We start from the raw sequence: 23,003 nt of genomic DNA, 5'->3' as shown, positions 1-23,003 counted from the left end.
GAACGTGTTAGTCCAGGATGGGAGCGGGACAGTCTCATCTCCTGCTGTTGTGTTGGCCATTTTAGATGCCAGGTGTCACTCTGGACCTGTGCAGGTTCCCCAGGAGAGATCGCTGCTGTCCCCTCCCTCTTCTCTTTTCTCCCAGCATGCCCCTGAACTCAGTAAAGAAAAAAGGGGGCTATTTCTGTTTCCAAACTGTCAGGGGGGAGAGGATGTGAACGGTTGATGGAGAGAAGATAGCGATGCGTGGTTATATGAGGGACTGACACGCATTAACATGATGCCAGAGTTCACCTGCGAGTATTCATGTCATCCAATTAATTTTCCACACTCTCTCTTTTCAGGCTGGAATGATCAGGATGGAGCAAGAGGAGTTTTTTATCGAGCCGGTGAAGAGGGGCGACGGAGTGATAGAGGAGGAGGAGGAGGAGGGAGGAGGAAGGACGCACGTCGTCTATCGCTCCTCAGCCGTAAAGAAAGCGCCCGTCGGCGGCACGGCGGCAGACTACCACTCCAGAGGTCAGTCTGTCGCTCCACTCTCACACACCCTTCACTGAACGCTGCAGCTCTCTGCTCTGTTTAACTCCATCTCTACTTGACATGTGGAAATGATTTAATGACTGCGAGCTACGTCCCCGATCATTCACCGTAAATTTGAAACAATATTTGACTTTTTGTCTTCATTCTCTGCACACCATCCTCAAACTCTACACAGGCTACACTCCCCCTGAAATAAACTAAAGCATTCTCCCCTTACACATACCTGCTTATATAAGCATATCAAACTATTGTATGCAAAGACAGCGAGTCACAGCCTGAGCATACCCTGCTGTCAAAAGGATCACACCTACACACTCAAACGCATCCTCCTGTCACCGCACTAATTTTCCAGTGAGAAAGGAGCGACATATGGAGACGCACGTGTTCGATCGGTAAGGTAGCACCCCTTGGTATCTTTTATAGGATTATACGCTGCCTCAACAATTAACAGCTGGCGCTCTTTGGTTTCTCTCGTCGTGTCTGCCTCCATTTTCCACTCTACAGATGAAATAAATGAAGTGAAACAACAAGTAGGGTTATTATTTCAGAGGGTGCATAATGCTTCCAGTTCGACACAGCGTGTCGTCTCGGGGATACAGAGGGGGAAGGAAGACAAATATGTATTCAAACGGGCTTTAATACTCAAGGTCTGAACATGATCACGCAAGCAAAAAATGATAATTTCATCCTAACATTTGAGAGTAATACAGGATAGAAGTGATGAATAGCTGAATTCTCATGTCTATACAATGAAATGAGAAAAACAAAATGTGAACTCAAGGCGGTAAAAAGAGGCCGTTCAGTTCAGTTCAGCCGGCTTCAAGGTAATGTCACATGACCGAAGGTGAAGGGTTGATGCAAGAGGAACCGCACTCGAATCAATTTAATCAAATGAATTTGGTTTTTACTTTGATCTTTTAGCTGAACTCGTAATAAATGGAAGTTTTGATAAATTTGGTAGTTGGGAATAAGCACATAGTTATTATATTTATATAAACCAAAGGAGCATGTATAATACTATATTCTATCTAGTAAGTCTCTACTGTAAGATGTAAAAAAGCATATAAACATACATGTATTGTTTGCCTTGGTCGAGCGTTTAATGTGCATAAACAATAAGCCATGTCTTAATATCAACACATATGATCCACTGGAACACCGAATAACTAAGACAAAAGAGCAGATGTTGTGTTTCCGTTCAGTAGATAACATTTAGCGTAACACTTAACGGCTCTCAAACTAAAGTCAAAATTAAATTGATATTGATATAGCAGCCATATAGACTTTTGCATTCATTAAAGAGAATACATACTGTAGACTAGAGCTGGGACAACATGCTTATATCACGATTCAATACTATCACGATACCAGGGTGCTGATTCGATATGTATTGTGATTTTTTAGTATTGCGATTCAATATTACGATTTATTGCAATTTTTGTTAACTATTTTAACACTACATAGACCGAGGGAAAAAGTTGAATCAAACACTTCTAGGGACTTTTACTTTGGAAAATGTTCAGCATGTATCTAGTCAGAGATGTCCTGAAGTCAAATATATCAGTTATTGTCAGGAATTATGGTGCAATATTTGCTATTTTATAGCACCGCACGCATTCAGAAATGTAGTTATTTCAAGGTACAAATGTGGGACTTTTAATTGGGAACATCTTTAAATTGATATAGTGAAAATGCTTGACTTAGTAGACATTATACTATACTACAATACTATTTTCTTTTCTTTTTGTAAGATTTCTTTTTATTGGCGAAATGCTTATTTTACAATTCAATTCCAACGTGTATCAACATTTCTTTTTTGTTTTTAAAACAAATATTGTAGCCAGAAACATTTTATAAAACAACGTAAGAAATGAATAATTATAGAAAAAAACGATATATTATTGATAATGAACCTAACCTTGTATCAAATATATTTTACATAATAATAATAATAATAATAATAATAATGATAATGATAATAATAATAATAATAATAATAATAATAATAATGATAATAATAATAATAATGATAATAATAATAATAATAATAATAATGAGTAAATGAAAATGTAAAAAATATACGATACATTCAAAATAATGATTGAAATAATAAAGAAAAATCAATAGAAAAAAACGTTAAAAATATATATATATACATATTGATTAAAATGTATATAAATAATAAATAAACATATCTTGCGCACATATACGTTTATAAATCTGAATGTGTCAGCAGCAATCATAACAATACCATTTTCTACTATTTTCTTTTGGGTATTTCATTGAAAAGGTGCACATGTTATAGTTGAACAAAACAGAAATACAAAAGGAAAATTCCCAGAAAAGGGGTTTAAGAACGTGGCTCGCTGGTAAAAAAAAACATTCCTGTGCAATGCGTGCCGCAGGCTTGTGTCAGTAGAAGCGGTTTCCCAATCGCCGTGATTGATCTGATGCCTACAAGTCAATCAATCGTGACCCCTTAACCCTGTGCAAGAGTCTGAACCTCAAACTAATCACCAAAGCAAAAAAAAAAATACTCTCCATGTCTCCCATGTTGTACGTACAGGAGCGAGACGAAATGCATCGCAATAGATAGATGAGATCTGTGTCTTCCTATTCTGAGCAGTTGACTCTAGAATGTCTAATAATATACAGAGAGAGAGAGAGAGAGAGTTTCCATAGGAACACCCAGCGAGGACAGACTGCATTAGAGTAACACAGATCTGCTCCCACTGTTACTGATACCTGGCAGTACATCCACATACACACACACACACTATAGGGAAAGTGTCACACACACACACACACATACAGGATGTAACCACATGCAGCTTACACAACTCCCTTGATCATACATTTACACTTCTGAACACACATGCATGCACACAGACTCGCCGACACACACACACACACACACACAACACGTCTCACTGCTCCTTGTTGCCTTTGAATCCTTCTTTCTAATGAAGAGTGGGGTGCAGATCAATAGCGTAGGATAGAACAGGCCGCAGTGTGTGTGTGTGTGTGTGCGTGTATGTATGGCGTGGGCATGAGTTCTGTGGTCGTCTGGCTTTGAGTGCTGGGATTTTCAAGGCCAAGCCGACAGACAGACTGACAGACAGACAGACAGACGAGCAGGCATGTGCTGCTCCCAGTAGCATTTGATGTGGATCTCTCTCTCTCTCTCTCTCTCTCTTTGTTTCTCTTCTCTCTTTTTCTTTTTTATCCTTTGTCTTAGCTATTCTAGACCTCAACATTATGTAAACACAGGTTTACCTTCCAGTTGTTACATCATATCACTGTAATATCACCCAAACATTATACATCCTTTTCTTTCCCAGGTAAAGAAAACTCCTCTTTTATCCCCCCGTATTCTCTCTCTCAGACAATCACTCCCTCCGCCCCTCCCCTGTAGATCAATCATGGACATTAGCGAATTAATTAATAATCAATCAATCATTTCTGGACATCTCCTTCGCCCAAGCATGCTTAATTCACAGCCCCGTTATTGAATGTTGGACTCATTTCCTGGCTAAAGACAAGAGGGAAGGAAGTTATATTTAGCAAGGTAATAGAGGAGCTCAAGAAGGAGAGAGAGAGAGAGAGAGAGAGGGAGAGAGAGAGAGAGAGAGAGAGAGGGAGATGAAGAAGGAGCGAGATTGATCGGTTTCTTACACCATAAGCTGAGGAGGTGTGAATCAATGTCCTAAGTGGAGAGAGCAAGCTTTATTATTAATGTGGCACATTCGTCAATTAATCGCCGCGCCGATAGAAAACGAAGGGTTTTTTTCCCGCCGGGGCGGACGGAGCGCCATCCCTCAATCTTGTCTTTTTTTTCTCGCCCCTCACAATTTCATTTGGTCTCCTTCTTTTATCGTCCGTTTCGATCTTTCTGTTCTCCTAATTTTATTTCCCTTTCCTCCCCTGTGTTTGTTGTGTTGTGTTTCTGCGGCTGGATGGCGAGGGTGGGGTTTGGTATTTAGTCTAGCGGGACTGGACTGCCTGTGTGGGTGTGTTGTTGCTTCCACTCGGCGTATGTATGCGTGCCAGTGCAGTGTTGTGTCCAGGGTACTGAGACATGCCCAAACAGATGGACTACCACAGGGCTTTTTCCCATAATCCCCCTCACCTAGTCTGCTACCTGGACTAAACTCCCACATCAATATTAGGCAATAAAAGTCACAGTTTTTCTTTCTTTGTTTCTTGTAGTTCCGCCTTTCAGAAGCAACATGTTCGAGACTGTTGTATGTTTTGGTAGCATATCATTCAGCTCGCGTACACACTCGCTGCTTTGCAGCTGCCTTGTTTTCATTGACATTTCCCGAGATGCGTATTGTTCTCAAGGCAGAAAGGCTCCCTGCAGCGTCTTGGGCAAAGCGATTGCAATTAGCTGGTGGACTGACACTGGGCGGAGGACTGAGGCGGCTACACAGGACCCCCGTGCATCTGCACAAAGCCAGCGTTTGTTTCACCCCTCAGGCGCTGCCGTTCTGTGCTGGTCTTGTATGTTTTGTGCTGTACTGTTGTGAGCTGTTGTTAGGTTGTGTTTTGGTAGTGGCACAATGACGCGTCAGCTCTGGCCTGAGCTGAGAGGAAATTGGAGGGGGGGTCAGACCGAGGCCAATGGGGGCCCCCTTGAGGACCCACTCTCCTTCCTTCTTGCTCTGTCTCTGCTGGTGTGACACAAGGATAGACATATGGTGGAAGGGTTTTAAGAGGAGACTCGTGACTAAGCACTTAGAGATGTGTGCGCACACACACACACACACACACAACTCCTGAATGGCCTGAACTCATCTTCAGTATGTAACGGGGTCCCAGCAGACACTGTGCAGTACAGCGTGCCTCTTGTTCAAATCCCAAATAGCCACCTGAAAACCCCGGAAAGGTGACATTCTTCTGATGCCCTGATGAGGCTTATTTAAGAGATTGTGCTTCAGAACATCCTCTAAACCCTTTTTGCTTTGGACCTGCTGCAGTACCACAAGCTGTAAGGGCATGTGGAACGGGACATCTCTAAACCCAGGGCTTATTTTTGTAGTTATTTATGCCGTCATTCCAACGAAGTCTGATGGGTCAAGGAACACAAGCAGTCAGACGATCAGACAGGTTTTAAAGAACCCTCCCAGGTCAGCCGAGCTTTCAGGTTGGAAAATTTTCTTTGCACAAATTTTGAGTTGGCTATAAAGTTTAGCCAAATCAAGCGTCCGCTCGGTCACATGACTCAGTCACGGGGTCCCAATGTCACGTCATCATCACGGCTTGGCGCTCCAGCCTCGGTCTGGGTCTCATTCACATGAATGGAGGAAGGGAAATAACTCTGGATTCAGCTATTAGTGCATTTTACAACTTTTAGGACCTAATGATTTAAATAAGGGCTATTAGAGTGTTCGTCCTGGGAAGTTAATCTACCTAAAGAAAACAATCTTCTGAGTTACAGACGTCTCTTTCCCAATGTAAGTCACGTAAATCACGTGACGGACACGGAAGCTGTAGTACCGCCGTTTGGCCACTATGAAAGTTGGGATCAACGACTGGCGCTCTTCCTGGAGGCTTACTGTAGCTACAACCTCTGAAAGACAGAATGGCGGCCGATACTTGACGTCCATGATTCAATACAATATTGCCATGCAAAATATCACGATACTATGCTGTATACATTTTTTCTCCTAACCCGAGCTTTCAGAGATGATTACTGACTTCTGAGGTGTTCTCACTTTTTGTTTTACCTCCAAATAAAATAGATAAACTAAACTGTTACCTTGTTTCTAACCTAATAAACAGGACATTTCCTGTAATCACAACTTAGCAGATACGTTGCATTTACAAAATCAAGTTGCTCAAAACACCACTCGCCTCATTTCTAACCGCCACAATAATGCCTCTCTCCATTTCCATTACCTGGCTAAGTTCCCCGAAGCACCGTATTCCCACTTCAGCACAGTCTTCCCATTCGCCCCAAAGCAAAACTGTCTGTCTGAAGCCCCAGTGTGAATGAAATCAGCAGCCGTCTGTCCTGAGTGTCTTTAGGCTGCTGTTTTAAGCTCTAAAACCAGTAGTTTTACGGGGGAATTCCTTCACCGTATATAGCCTATAATGTCAACAATGTCTTCTGCCAAAGACTCGTCTGAGGCGGAGCATTTAAAGCATATAATACAATAAAACCCCAAAACTCTCCAGAATTTTGGAAACATAAACTTCACTGAACCATTATAGCGTGGATAAATATGGGTTGTATAAAATGTAAGTATACTCTATACTGGAAAGGAAGGAAGTCATCCAATTAAGATTTACACAGGGTCCAGAGTGTAAAAAAGTTAATTCAAGTATAAAACTCTACTCTCTACCTCTCTCTACCACACACCCCCAAAAGAGTTATTGTTTTCAAATTGTGTTCTAAAAATCCGTTTGATGGAGCGCCTTGGTAGCCGAATGGTTACAGCAAATGCCACGTAACCGCATTCTCTCTCTTCATCTGTCCAGTAAAGACAAAAAATGTCTACATTATAAATATATATATATATATATATATATATATGACCTTGTTTTGTTGTATCCATCAAATGGCTATAACAAGGTACTGGTCTCAGATCAGTTGGTTGTTTAGTTCTGGCCACCTTGTAGCAGCAGCAGTAGCAGCTGCTTCTGATTTCAGGTCAGCAGAACAGCGGCGCCAACGCTCATTTTCACAGCTTGCATTATGCAGAGCACATGTGTTTTATGTATGTAATAATGTGTAACGCCATATAATAACACGGGTGTTATATTGGGCAGTAGGGATCCGCTTTAGATCAGCCGTGTGCATTAGTGCATACCTGCATTAGCACGTGCACACAAGCCGAGTGCACACATAAAAGACCAGAAATAGTCTCACATGTGTGCACAGAGATACAGTATATATACGTGGGAATGAGTGCCGGCCCAGGTGTGCCTCTGGGAGGAAATTACAGTGTTAGGAGGGGAAGTATTTCAGCAGCCAGCTGCTTCCTTTCTCCCTCTCTGTGGCCACTGGCTCCATCCCTGGAGAGCACGACTGGCTTTTCACCACACTCAGCATATGTGTGCACGCAGTCATGCATTCTGGCATGTATATGTGTGTGCAGGTTTTATTTCTTGCCTGTTTCACTCATGGCTGACTGACAGCATGTGTGTTTGTCCGTGTGCCGGCGCCGCGTCCCTCTGTGTGTGTGTGTGTTCTGCCTCTGGCTCGTCTGACTCCTCACCTGCTAGTAAGCTCCCAGCAGGCCCTCCATTGAGCCATCACTCACTGTGCCACCGCGCTGCCTTTAAACAGAGCAGGACTCCTGGGATAATAGCAGGGTGCGGCCGACCTCTGCTCCAGTCTGCAGCCACCGCTGCCGCACTGACCCACGCACAGTCTGTGTGTGTGTGTGTGTGGGTTTCTGTCTGTCTGCGAGACAAAGAGAGAGTGAGCGAGGAGAGAGGATGAGGTGGAGAAGAGGGGAAGCCTTGGAGGGATGAAGGGGTATAGTGTTATTACAGCCTTAGTGACTGAGAGAGAGTCATTATAATCCTGGTGATCACAGTGTTTTGACGTAGCGTTGAGCCTCGGTGCTGCCTCTGATGTGGTCTTCATATTTTACATACATTAACTCTAACAATGTGTGTGTCCTTGTGTTTTTATATTCATGAGCAATGATCATCTTGGATGACGACTTGGGGTTCACTGAAAAGGTTGTGATGAGCAAAGCGGTGGTCCCAGTCTGGGGTTGGGACCCCTCAGGGTCTTGTAAAGATTTTGTCTGTATGCTTTTTTTTCTCAGCCCAGTATCTCTCATAATTCAGGCTGTTCTCATACACAGTTAGTAGCTATACCTGGCTACGAAAAGTAATGCACTGTAGTCAGTATATATCCTACAAAATCAATTTGTATCTAATCCATGTAATTATGAACCAGGAAGTATAAAGAGCACACCGGACTTTCGCCCAGGAGGCTGCTGTTCGTACCCCGTGTGAAACCAGAAGTCAAAGTACTTTTATTTGTCACGTAACTTCTATACTAAAATTTAGAGTTTATCGGAGCACACCCATTTCACGTGCAGTCAAGGGGAGTGCAGGGTTTTTCCTTACACCTTCCTTATCCAGGTTTATAAGGTACTTTTTGTCTGCTGTTACTCCGTTAATTTCATTTCATTTTTTTCTATTTATTTATAGTTAGCAATATATTTATTTATTTGGTTATAAAACTGTGAAAACCTGGAACAAAGACTTTGAAAACTGCTGGAAGGAATGTGTTTCAGTGAATAAATTAACGTACTTTGCAATTAATTTCGTGGGGTTCCAATTTTCTTTCATATCTTTAGTACTTTCTTGCCAGTATTGACGTGAGGTAGGTCTTAAATTGCATTCATAGTGGTCTTAAATGGACATGAAATGGGTCTTCAATTGCATTCCTAATGGTCTTAAAAAGGTCTTAAAGAATCTTAAATTTGACTTGTTGAAACCTGCAGATACCCTGCAGGCATAACGGTAGTACAATTCGTATTTTAGATTCTATGAGTAATGTATGTGAGCATGCAATAGCTGGACTATGGACGTGCAACGATAATAATTATACATAATACCATAGTGTCTTCATTTTCATGATGCAGGCTTTAAAGCAGGGCTCGCATGCAGCAGCAGGTGCAATTGTGTGACTACAATTACATGCAACAGACCTCCCTGGAGGTGGCCAGTGTTCTGTGATAGCATCAGTTATGTAAGCAGCCAACCTAAGGGGACAGAAGCTCATGGAAGATGAGATGGCGTGTGACTTCCTTCCTCCCACTACTGTCACAATGCTGCAAACACACTCTATACACATGCACACACACACACACACACACATGCATGCTGTGTTAAATCTGGCGCTCCTCAGAGAAGTGTGGGAGCCACTGCCATCGCTGAATAAGCTTCCTTGATGTGCACGCTTGAGCAGGAGAATTTGACATTGTTTTCTAAAGTTAAAGCTTCTACGCAGTCGAACCACTCGCTGAAGCACCACGTAGGTTAATGTAGCAGTGTGTGTGTGTAAAGAGGATGTAATAGTATGGCAGCTGATTCAGAGGTTAATGGAGCCTCTCGTGTAAATGAGGCTTACATCGCTCTGGAGACCCAAATACATTCACCGCTATTACAGCAGTTTCCTCATTCTCAGTTTGTTGTGTGTGTGCAGCAGTTATCTACTTCAGTGAGGAGCAAACACGGAGATCATTCAAGTGTGTGGTTTTGCCCTTTGTGTCTCTATAAAATCTGTATTACTGCAATGATGAATGTGTATTTTGTGAACATGAAACAATAAAAATGTGGCAAAACATTTGACGGAACAATCCTAACTCAAGGTCCACTTACTAGTTTTTTCTGGAGCTTTAAATTGCATCACATGATCTTCATCAGCTGATGGAGTTTGCTCAGTTGTTATGGGGATGGATGTGTGTTGACCATAGGCTGTATCTAAGAAGTGGACGTAGTCACCGTGACGTTAACCTTTGGTTTGAAGCCTCGAGTTTAGCATTTTGGCCTTCGCCAGCTTGTTGTTTTTTTGCAATCAGAAGTGACACGAGAGGGTGGAGCTAAGTACAACCGAAGACTGAATAAGACATTTTTAGGCGACCAAAATGTTATGATTTACTGTCATGAAGTGAAAACACGCTGTGAAAGGGTTAAAGTTGTAAGACGAAAACATGGACAACTCCCAGACCGGACAACGCCGTGGTAGCGACCTGTCAATCACAAGGTAGCCCCACCCTAAAGCATCTCCTGCTTTATGGTCTATCTGACTCTAAATGGGACCATAATTTACTAAATGAACATCATGCTGTATTGAAGAAGACTTGAAACTAGTGATTGAGACCATAAACTCATGTTTACAATGTTTACTGAGGTAATAAATCAAGAGAGAAGTAGACTCATTTTCTCATAGACTTCTATACAATCAGACATCTTTTTGCAACCAGAGGAGTCGCCCCCTGCTGGCTGTTAAAAAGAATGCAAGTTTAAGGCACTTCAGCATTGGCTTCACTTCTCAGCCCACTGGTGTTGACATGAAAGCTCAGTAGCTGTTCATCCATAGCACTTTTTTGACTTCTTGACTGTGTTGACTTAGTAGTAAGTAGTAACATAGTAACTCACTACTTACTATCTTTTTCCAGAGTTTCCAACTGTATTACACTCAAACAAAAAGTACTAAAAGTCCCATAGCTACTCATCTGTCATGTCAACAGATGCATCCCCATGACAACCAAAGCAAACTCCATCTGCCGATGAAGATCATGTGACATGGTAATTATTTTTGAATCTTCACTAACTAAGACAGGATATGTTGTTATTTGTGTACACTGTGGCAATAACGCTCAGACGTCCATGTAGTGAGAATGAAACTGTCAAAGTGGAGTCTGCGTCTCATGGCTGCTGTCTGATTAGCAGAGTGATGTGTGGTGGTGGGAGTTTGTTAGGCTGCAGTTCATTTGCCGCTGCGCACCCTAGGGAAGGTTAATTGAATAAAGCACGGCTCTGTGCTTCTTCATTCGACGATGGCTGTAATACTAGCCATGAGCATCAAGCACAGACTAGTTTATGGCTCAGACAGTAGGTTCAAAATGGGTAGGACAGGTTGTTGATGTTTATTTATTTAGAATAGTCGATGAAGAACTGTTGGATCTCTATATATATAAGAGAGAGAGAGAGAGAGAGAGAGAGAGAGAGAGGGGGGAGGGACGGAGAAAATTCAATCATCTTCGTCAGTTCTTTGCTCCCACTGAGCTTGCTGCTACGTCTTGTAGCATTAGTCTGATGTGTTCAGATTTAGCTCAAATAAAAGTGGAGGATGGCTGTAGAGATCAGAGGATGGAGAGAGAGAGAGAGAGAGAGAGAGAGAGAGAGAGAGGGAGAGAGGGAGGAGAAAACAAGGCCCACTCGGAGCTTAGCAGGAGCTGAAAATACACATTTGTCATTCTGTTTACTGCACCCAATGAACCGGAGTGACTGTCAAACCCAGATGGGTCATGTTGTGGTTGTCCGTGTTGTACGCTGACCTTTTAATGGTGTGTGCTCGTACGGAGCAATTACAGTAACACAGTGATGGTATAGGAGGCAAAACTGCAGGCTGGGTTGTTAGTCTTCATTTTTCAAAGCTACAATAATCTAATGATACTTTTTTAATAGTGTTTTTCTTCGTCTCACGGGCTCTGGTCGCAGCCCGTACTGTATATCGTGGCTGCGGCAACGTGATTTAGTTACTCTCAGGCGGCTGGAAGGCCGTGTGGAGCAATGCGTAGCCTTTCATCCATAATTGGATACTATAATTAATTGCAATTTAATAGAATGCAAAGCAATTTAATTTACAATCTGTATAATTTATTATAGCAAATTATCCTTAATATTATTGCAAAATTAAATATTACATCACCGACAGATTTGAGTTTGAAGAAATATGTGCAGTAAGATTACAAGCCTGAATTGAATAACTGTGTCTCTGTCGAAGATGTATAAGAGAATTACACATTTGTAATAGTGTACAAACACATGCAGAAAGAGGAAAGCACATTCTTGGCTCTTAAGGACCTAAAAAAAAAAGGATGAACATATGCCGTAGTTCAAACAAACGCCTCCACGTGCAACTGCAAAGAATAATTGAAAGGTTAACCTAAGTTTGACTCAATCAATTACAATAATGAATCGCAATTGATCGCATGATTGTCTATAGATAATCGCAAATGAATTGCACATTTTTTATTTGTTCAAAATGTACCTTAAAGGGAGATTTGTCAAGTATTTAATACTCATATCAACATGGGAGTGGGCAAATATGCTGCTTTATGTAAATGTATATATTTATTATTGGAAATCAATTAACAACACAAAAAGACAGATATTGTCCAGAAACCCTCACAGGTACTGCATTTAGCATAAAGAATATGCTCAAATCATAACATGGCAAACTGCAGCCCAACAGGCAACAACAGCTGTCAGTGTGTCAGTGTGCTGACTTGACTATGACTTGACCCCAAACTGCATGTGATTATCATAAAGTGGGCATGTCTGTAAAGGGGAGACTCGTGGGTACCCATAGAACCCATTTACATTCACACATCTGGAGGTCAGAGGTCAAGGGACCCCTTTGAAAATGGCCATGACAGTTTTTCATTCGTGCCTTATTTAATCCTTGTAAAGATGTGTGTAGTCTTTTTAATACAATGCACTATTTGAGGGCAAATGCAATTTCATAATGACAATAAAGTTCTTGACTGACTGATTGATATATATATAAATCTCAGTTCATATTTTTCTGTACTATAATAACTAATTTGTTTTGCTAAATATGCTTTGGATACGCTTATGCTATGTATATGCTTACGTTAAATTCCGTCTAATTAAAGCAGTATGACATTGTTAAACTTGGTGGATGGTTGGGTGTACAAAGTGCAGGGCTTCGGTACTGCGTCCAAAACACTTGGTTATAGTTAAAGGAAAGTGAAAAAAAATCAATGTGTCCTGTGTGTGTTTACTTTTTTACCAAGACAACGATCCTTTCCCTGAGTTTTCGTGTTTGGAGTTTCTGAAACATGAGCCATGAAACCATGAATCATGAAAACAAGAACACGCAGAGAGCTCGATCGGCTTCACATGCAGTAACCTTAAGGTGCTCTTGAAGACAAAAATGCTGGCCACAGAAAAGAAAAGAAATGTTCCTCCGGCACGCTTAGGCAGAGCACGGAGAAAAGGGTTATGCAAATAAAAAACCTTTATGTAGTTGGGCATATTTTTTCAGTTTTTTAGTTTTCAGAAACGTTGAATCTAAATGTTTCCTTGGCATTATAACACAAAACATATTTGGTAATGCAATGCTGATAGTCTCCTAATAACCACATCAGAAGCTATATAAATCCGATCAGGGTCGATCTGAAGTATCCAGTTAGTTCCACTGTTGAGCGTGTAATAGATATAATTGAGCCGCTGGTTTACACAGTCAGCTGAAAGTGACCGTGGAAGCCTCTCTGCTTTTATGTAATGTGTCCTCTGCAGCTGTGGTCACAATCACGCTGAGACAATTAAAGAGAGCACGCTGGCATGTCCTCGCTGCCGTCACAGAGCAGCTTGTGTGCGAACTCCACCTCTCCCGCCACGCGTGTCGTCCTGTAGCGATGTAGAGGGAGATAGATCATCCTCCACAGCAGATGTGCTGACGCCAGAGAAAAAAAAGTTAGTTTGCTTCCCTGGCATATTACCCACGTTCCCCCCTGTGATCCTCCTCTTTCTCCAGACTTCATACCGTCGCTCAGAGCTCTGGGAGACTTCTGAATAGATTCCCAGTCAAGCTGACGAACCCCAGCGATCTGGCTCGTGATCATCTACTGTACCCCTCCCTTTGCTTTCTTCTTTTGACCTCTATTCCTCTTCTTTTTCTTCCTGTCCTCCCCCACTTCATTGATTCATCCGTCCCTTCTCTTTTATTTTATTTTACCTCCTTCCTTGCTTCTCTTTCTCCTTTTCCACTTCCTCTCTCCTTAAAGAGCAACTTAACACCAGGCTGAAAAGTGTTTTACTGCCCGCTCTGCTTAGAAGTTTGTTTCATCTTTGACCGATATTACAGCTGAATATGATCATAAGTGTGCTCCGTTGCACCTGTAACTACTGTATCGACGCATTCATCTCCTCCCAGCTCTGGCAGCCCCTTAAAGCTGTATGTTACATTGTGAAACTCAGTTATTTGGTAAAATGTTGTTGCAGAGTGATCGTTTAGCAGCAGATGTTAATCTCCCTGCAATGCGACACATGTCCACTTCAGGTGTAGACAGTCCTCCACGTGCACCCTTTACCCAATCCCAACCTCCTTTTTTAAAAATGTTTTTAATTCAGTGTCTGAGGAGGTACTTACAATTTTTTTATCACTCGATGCAACAAGGCGTATCCCCCGCAGCATTCAAGACTGCCCTTGTGAAGCCTCTTTTTAAAAAAGTAGCCTTGATGATCCCAGTAACTACAGACCAATCTCCAATCTAACATTTTTAAGAGAAACTGGTACGACGGAGTTTTAGGGCCACACAGAATAAAGTCATAATATTACGAGAATAAAGTCATAATAAACTGGGGGGAAAAAGTTTGGAAACTTGTGTTTGGTTGATTATTTCTCTGTTGTTACAATGCTAATTGTCATTGTATTTGACATGGTTGGAAAGCCTATTTATTTACCTTCACAATGATGTCCAACTTGTAAGGATCATGCATTTGTGGGATGAGCAGCACAGCTGTTTATGTGGGTAGCGCCCAAGAATATTACGTATATATTCACATATATACTTGCTATACACGCTTTTTTTCTTGACATACTATGACTTTATTCTATATAAAGTAATAAGTAATTATGATAAAGCGATTTTGGATACATTTTGAGGTAAATATCTGGGTAATTTGGCAGTAACTCCAAAGACTTTTCTTATAGGTTACTTGCTAATTATCATCTAATTACCATGATAATTGTGGACCAGTAAAATGAAGAAATGCCAACCACGAATAGTGCCAAACACGGTGTTTGATATCGCTAAAATCTTGCATGATTGTAACTTTAAGTTTAATCTTCTCACTCCTCTGGCCTCCCCGCTGTAATGACTTTGAGCCAGGTTTGAGATCACAGCGTGTCTGACTATGCAAAGAATGACTCACATAGAGTACAGCACGGGCCAAGTTCAGTTCTGGCTCCTGTTCTTCCACGTTTCCTCCCACTACGTCTCCCTGCATCTGAATTCTTGTATGGCATCGATATCACGGGAGCGTACTGTAGTAGACGTTGTTGACTTTCTCATAACTCCACTTGTAGGTCACATTTCATTACCTAGTTGTTAGTTAATGTTAAGCGTGATAGATCTGCATACGTGGATGTTTGAATCTCTCCTGTAGCGTCTCTGTATCTCGCTGTACTTGTTGTCTTTGGAGATGAACCAGTAATAAGTCAGCATTTCAAAGGCTGCTCTTTATCATGGAGATAAACCAGAGAGAAACAGGATAGTGAATGAGCAGCGGACAGATAAGTGAAGAAGAAGGAGATGTTGTTAAACTCTTTCTCACTCCAGTTCAAACCTCACCTTCATGGCAGCACTATCTGTAACTGTTGATATGATGTTGAAGCCATTCAAAAGAGAAACACTGTAAACAATTAAAGTCTTCTTAAAATAACTGCTGGGAACACTGTTAAATGTGTCACCAACAAAGCTGTCATCGAGGCCTTTCAGAAAAAATAAATTAAAAAAAATCTGCCACGAGGAGCTGTTTTCAGATTTTCAGCGAACAAAAACAGGAATAATGCTTTGGTGGAAGCAGCCACACTGTCACAACCTCTCTATGTGGGTTATTTTTACTCTGAAAAGCAGATAAACACAGCAATTACTAATGTTTAGCTGAGCTGCTAAGACACCAAGCTCGCTAAACCCTGCTAATTAAGTCCAGAGAGGTAAGAAAGAGAAGGAATAATTCTGAGATTATTCTTTTAATGGAGAAGTTCTAATCTGCTTTAATCATAGCTTCTTCTCTATTGACATGCCCATGCGATCTATAAATGAGGAGATCACCCTCAGTATATATACGGTTGTGTGAAACTGTTATTTCATGATACTAGCGGGCATATTTATTTCCCGTTTGCACATGAACAACACACGCGCGGGCGGACGCGGCGGTGCCGTCTTCCTGTGACAAGCGTGTTGCTCTCTCTGTCTGGATAGTCAGGCCTGAGATTGCCAATAAATAGTGGCCAGTGGCCTTCAGCATCACCAGCGGGGGGAGATTTGTGTCCTCGTTGCCTGATTGGTCCAGGCCCCGAGGAAGAGAACAAACCATCTCGTTAATCAGGGAACACTGTGGGGACACGGTGTGTGTGTGTGTGTGTGTGTGTGTGTGTGTGTGTGTGTGTGTGCGTGTGCGTGTGCGTGTGCGTGTGCGTGTGCGTGTGCGTGTGCGTGTGCGTGCAGGAGCTGTTTTCAGATTGTGTGTGCCACTCACACGCGGTGCTGCTGCTGGTGGCACGTTGTCAAAATACTGTGTTTGTGTGTGTGAGAAGGGGAGAGACAGAGAGAAAGTGAGCGTGTGTGTGTGTGTGTGTGTGTGTGTGTGTGCGTGTGTGCGCGTGTGTGTGTGTGTGCAATATTATGTCAGGCGATTGAGACGGTAGCGGTGCAGAGCTGAGCCGATGGATGACAGATGACTGGGTGTTAAAGGCCGCAGGAGCAGCCATGACTCACACACACACACGTGTGCGCTCAAACTCCTAGCTGTCGAAGCTGTCACATTACAGTCCGACCTGTGCTTACATTCCTCCTAGCACCAATTTTCACCTTTAGGGCTGCCAAATAAAGTCTAGTGCGATGTCAAGTTTGATTATCGTCACTCCGTTGTCTACTAGAGACCTCAGATGAGGCGCTAAGTTCTCAGCTTTTTTTTCCCCAAACTTTTAATTTAAAAGGAAAGCAATATTTTAAAGCTGTTAAACGACTTGTTGAAACTCATAACACCCGTGTGTGTTTGCTTTCTAGCTCCTGTGTGTCAAACTGCCAGCTTTTAGGGGGGCTCAGACCCAAAGCTGCACATGAAAGTGTTATATTATACCTCATGGTGCTGCAAAGCAAATGTTGGCTCTGCGTTTAATCAAAAGCAACAAAAAAGAAAAGCCTGAGATTGTATTCAGCACCGAGCATGTGAGGTATACAGTGTTGTTGTGCTAACATATGGAGAAGTGCATTGATTTGAAATTCAGAGCGAGGTGATGAATAAACACCGGATCATGGGATTTACATTTCAGTAAGCTGGTTTCTGTCTCTCCACTCTAATCTCGTATTAGCTCACACGGTTACGGTTGCACAGATGTATGGTAGGTGTAAATGCATATGAAAATAAAAAGGTATGTACTGTAAGTGAAGCTTTGGTAAAATATTCCATCTTCTGTGTGTTTCCACTAAGTCAGAGTCGACTGTAACTCCTTAAAATAGCACCCAACAGTGTACATTCCCACGGTGCGTCTGCCATCATCATGGAGCAAAGTGTGTTTTCCTTTCTTTGTAACCATTATGGAATGCCATACAATAAAAAAACATCTTGTACATGATGTTAAACCACTAAAAGGATTCAAATCAAAGCAGCAGAATCAGAGATGATGAGGGTGACCAGATGAGAATGGGTAGTTGGGGGTGGGTGCGTCCACCGTGGCTGTGGCCTCCGGTACATTACACTCAGTGTCAACCAACAGTAGTAATAATAGTAGTATTCTTTCCTGCAGACTTTGCAAAACGCTTTGTTTGGATCTCATAAAACCGCAGTGATCCTCCGCACTCCCTCCCGTTACCTGCATGTACATTTTGTTTTTTGGCTGGATGTTCACCAGGTCCCAAAACACCTTGTTCCATGTCAGCTGTGCTGGAAAAATACAAACATGCTGCACATTCCTAAGGTCATGACAGGTGACACTCATTGCCCTTAAGGCCTATTTGTGTTTCGGTGTTGAATACTTAGTCAACGAACTTGTAGCGCCTATTTGAGGACAAGAAACCCTAAATGGACAGAAGTGTCAGTCAGACAGACAATGTGAGATATACGACTGTGAGCATGAACGCAAGGGTATAAATGTCGAGAAACGGAGAGACTCAGGGCTCTCAGCCCTGAACATTTATGTTGATGGTTGTTTGCCCACTTGCAAGTGTTTATTAAACCTTTAAAAGACTCTCTCTTGATTTTTGAGTCCTTCTTCAAAGAAATTGCCTCCACATCAGCGATGGATGGTTTAATTTCCCTCCGTCAATGTTTTAATTCAACAACGTCATAGCTATGTGTCGCCGCTATGCGTAGCTGTTTTTCAATTCGCATTACTACTGTACACAGCTTTAAAAAATAAAAATAAAACAACCATAATTCATGTAGGCTACGGACATAACAGTGCCCGTCTGTGGCAACACCAAAATAATAATTTGTTACGATCAGTGAGGTTTTGGACCCAAATGCAGACACAGAAGAGCAGAGTAGAAGTTGAACAAAAGGCTTTTATTGCCAAAAGCATGAATTGTGAATGGATTGAGGGAATGTTGAGGCTGGAGTTGAGCAGGCAGGCAGGCGATGATCCTGGGAACAGGAGACAAACATTAGTGAACGAGAACAAGATCCAAAAACTACAAACAAGAAACTCAGTATAGTGACAATGCTGAGCGGCCGAGACGAAACTAAGACTTGGGTTGAGTCAACGATCTGGCGAAGAGTGACTGGAGAACCGGGGTATTTGTACTCGAGTTGATGATCTGATCGGATGCAGCCGTGCGGGTTTGATCAGGTGGGTTGATTGCATGAGAGCGGGAGCCTGCGAGGGAGAAAATCCTCACACACACACAGCCAGACACGCCCACACTAGACAGACAGGGAAAAAGGGGATAGACACACTAGGATAGGAAGGCTGATGGCACGGATGGGGCCGTGACATAATGTTTCACAGAGAACGGTATTTAAGGTTTTATCAGGCTAGAACTAATCAAAACAAAGGTTTTTGGGGGACGTCTGGTTACCGTTATTCCATTAATTCTTATTCCTTGTTAAAACATGCCGTTTACATCATTACCCACAATGCAACTCAACATCAGGTGTGTTATTCTAATAGTGGCTAATGTAGCCTCGAGCTGCTAGCCTCAAGCAGAGACTACAGAGAGAGATGAGGAGGAGCCGGCTACGGAGGTCTGGTGAGCTCACTTCGTTCTAACTATTTGTTTCTTCAGGCCCAACCAACGCTGACTCAAGTGACATCACTTGAGGCAAGACTTTGCACAGCTCCCTCTGGAGACACAAAAGGCTTTATACAACTTTTTCCACATCTGCAGTAATATGTAAACAGACTTTGATGTGTAAAATCGGAGCAGTACAGTGGTCACACTCACACTTATCTCCAGGTTTGTTTTGTTTCTTTACAGAGCAAACTTCACCTTGTAGTCACCTTGAGAAGAAACAAGTTAGTATTGTCATGCAGCGAGCAAAGTTTTACAATGAAAAAATAGCTGATCATATTTAACCTCCTGCAGCTTTTTGTAGTGCTGGACATTTCAAGAGTGGAAGAGCAAAATGCTTCACTATAAAACACAAAAATTAGACTGAGTGGCACTGTACAGATATACAGGACGTCTGGAGGATCCCTCATTCAGAACTAAACTCAGCAGTATGTTGTTGCTGTTATCACAATAGATTGTAATGACCTTGTAATGCATTTTATGATACACAGCTCCTAAATTAGCTACCAGATGAATTGTTGAGTTTAGTCAGTCGTTGTATCTCTTCTCCTCCTCCTATCTTTTTATATCACCCTCCCCATCTTATTCCGCTCCTTGCGTTTTCCTTTTTCTTCCCCCAGCTCCATCACCCGTTCTGTCCTGGAGGTAGCCCCGGGGCTGCCAGGTGTGTGCATGTGTGCTTGTATATGTGTGTGTGTGTTTCTGAGTGAGCAACGTGCTCACCTTCAAATTTTTACAGCTAGTGCGCAGTGAATCCACATCTCACTTTAAAGTTCGCTGGGTCCGTTGTGTCCAAAATGTTTCCTCATCTAAGTCGGATTGTTCTCTCTCTCTGTTTGTTTTTCATTAGATTACTCCCTTCCCTTCCTCTCTCAAACTACAGCAGTTCCCCATCCTCGGTGTGTAGACCTCGTATCAGGTCACTTAAAATGCTGACTGGTTGGCAGGAAATTTCATAATTACTGTAATTAGAAATCATTTTGTTTTTCAAATACTTGGAAATAAAAATATGTCATACTAAAAATTCCCATGATATGTTGACAACATTATGATTGCTGATATTTTACACTAATTTCTGAGTTACAGGCCAGAAAAAAATGAAAAAGTGGTGCTCAATAGATCAAGAATAGAACTTGCACACACTACATACGGTTCATCTTTGAAATAACCATTCTGGTTCTTGCATATTAATTAGCGTATGAACGTGCTGGCACTCCAAAAGCTTTTAAATTATTAATCCTATAGTGGCCTTAATCCTTAAATTCGCCATCAATATCACTTCCTTAAATCTGAAGTAGGTGAGATTGGAGCAAATATGATTTTTAAAAAAAGTTGTTTTTATATAACGGTCTCTATATCGTGACAGTAGTACATGAAACAGGTAACCTGAACAAAATCATGTTCCTCTGTGTCCTCCGCTGCTCCTAACGGCATCTGCAAGATTTCACAGACCGGAGGAAAACAAGCAGTAAGAGCTGATCTGAGGTCTGCTGTCCAGCTGCCGTCTATGAGAGCCGGCTGTCAATCACTCTGAACTCCAACCAAACGGTCAAACTAGGCAGCGCTGATCAAATATGAATCAATATTCTGTTACGTTAATGCCTATTTCTCTCCTCAGATGTTTTCAGAATCATCTTGTAGTGCACGGTTTAGCTGTAAAATGAGAAAGTTTGTGACGCCGCCGCCATTGTGAAATCTGGTAAAGGAACACCAAGTTCTGGTCACATGACCGGAGCACAGCCAATAGGAACGCTCTCTCAATGAAATGACCTGTGATTGGTCAAAGTCTCCCGTCACGGGCTAGATTTTCTAAAGCCTGAAAACAGAGCCATGAGGAGGAGCACAAGTCTAGTTATCTCTCAGAACACTTGAATTACAATATGCTGAAAGTTTATTATGGAAGTTTTGCCCAATGATGCCAAAAATATATACTGACTACTGACGCTTTAATGAATTAATTTGACCCAAACAGTTGACAAAACACCGTAAACATCCTCTGACAAAGAAAATAATCCAAAGCATTATTGGGTGTGGGGGGTCACTGTGAAAGAATCCCCCCCCCCCCCGCATCTATATTCCCTATCTGACATACGGAGCAGCCGGCCACAGGGTCAGAGCCAGCGAAGGGAAAGGTGATGTGCTGTGTTTAAATGAATGAAATATTAATAGAGTCAGCCAATTAAAATAGGGGCAGTCGGAGTGTCCCAGGAATCCAGAGCAGACATTAGCACAGCGCTAATAAGATGATTTCCATCAACCGTAGTCAGACAATGCAGGTAATGACAGCCTGGGCCACAGAGACCCGGGGTGGGAGGGTGGGTTGGTGGGCTGGTGGGCCGCTGGTTCGGGGCTCACCGTCTGACTTGTGCCTCTGCTTGAGGGGTTGGTTGTGAGAATGGTGTCAGGATGGCATGAAAAGATGGACCTTAAGACTTCCTATGATGCCCACATCTGTAATACATTATAAACATACTTATAATGCGTTATAATCTGCTTATAGCGCAGTGTAATTATAGTTATATGCACTCATAGATATTCATCATGATTTATAACAATAATCTTAACACATTATTAAGAATTTTATAATGACCTACAAGATCACATATAATATTCCATAATTGCTTGTCACTCCCTGAAATTTCTTTTTTCTACAAGGATCATAGTGTATTATAATTACCATAGTTGTAATACATTATAATGCATTATTACACGGCTTTGTTGAATACTCGATTCTGATTGGTCAATCACGGTGTTTTATGGTCTGTTATTTCTTTATAGCAGACCATTGCTATGTATAACAGACCGTTGCTATGTATAACAGATCGTTGCTATGTATAGCAGACCGTTGCTATGTATAACAGACCGTTGCTATGTATAGCAGACCGTTGCTATGTATAACAGACCGTTGCTATGGGCGCAATTCTGATGTCGGACTCTGGCGGGCTGTTTTTGTGTCAAAATATTGATTTCTTAAGTAAGTAGCCGTGTAATAAGTGGGATAATGTACAGCGAGCAGGTCATTGTTTTGGTATAAACCCCCTCAGGGTGATGCAAGACCACCCGTTGCCCTGTCAACAATGACCTGCTCGCTGTACATTATCCCTTACTTATAATCACTGTTATAATGAATTATAATGTGATTATAAGTTCATCTAAAAGTGGTCATTGTTTGCTTAAAGTAAAGTGAAAAAAACGTGATTAACGAGCCGGTCATTGTTGTGAAATACATACTTATAAGTGTGTTTATAATGCATCATATAGAAAGTGTTACCAGATGGACAACAGCAGGACGGAGCGTGTGTTTCATGGATTGTAGAGATGTATGTTTGTATGTATGTAAGTGAGTGATAATAACAGATTGGGGAACACAGCTAGTGTTATAAAACAGTGTGTCCAGTTACTCTGCAACTGCATTACAACATAAAGAAACACTGATTACATTTCCTCTTTTTCTCTCTCTGGTTCTTTCCCTGCTTGTCTCAATGCAGTTCAATGTAATTCATCAGGGAAATGGGAATTCTGTAGGTTCGCTGGCCACATATACACACAAACGCAGCAGCAGAGCACACACACATACAGTACATATACAGCCAGGGTCTCAAATTAACTTTCTTCACTTCCTGCCACTGTGGCAGACAAGTATTTTTTTTTTGTCCGCCACTCAGAAATTTTGTCTGCCACTTTTGAAATCTCTGCGCTAAATGATTTTTCAATCATTTT

The 23,003-nt window shown here is 41.9% G+C and overlaps 2 protein-coding genes across 4 annotated transcripts in view; one reads left to right on the top strand and one right to left on the bottom strand.

Moving 5' to 3' along the window:
- tmem126a (transmembrane protein 126A) overlaps positions 1 to 23,003 on the bottom strand; it is a 592,581-nt gene that overhangs the window by 324,627 nt on the left and 244,951 nt on the right. The window lies entirely within an intron of this gene.
- The window catches only part of LOC141774722 (A disintegrin and metalloproteinase with thrombospondin motifs 2-like), a 144,041-nt gene that overhangs the window by 67,046 nt on the left and 53,992 nt on the right, over positions 1 to 23,003 (top strand). For all 3 annotated transcript variants that reach the window (XM_074647501.1, XM_074647499.1, XM_074647500.1), the window contains exon 3: positions 345 to 519. In XM_074647501.1, coding sequence (XP_074503602.1) covers positions 345 to 519 — 175 coding nt within the window. The remainder of the gene's footprint in view (positions 1 to 344; positions 520 to 23,003) is intronic.

Source organism: Sebastes fasciatus, chromosome 10 (assembly GCF_043250625.1).
Source record: "Sebastes fasciatus isolate fSebFas1 chromosome 10, fSebFas1.pri, whole genome shotgun sequence".
Lineage (NCBI taxonomy): Eukaryota > Metazoa > Chordata > Actinopteri > Perciformes > Sebastidae > Sebastes > Sebastes fasciatus.
Note: the sequence above shows the minus strand (reverse complement) of the source record. Positions and strands in the feature narration are given on the sequence as shown.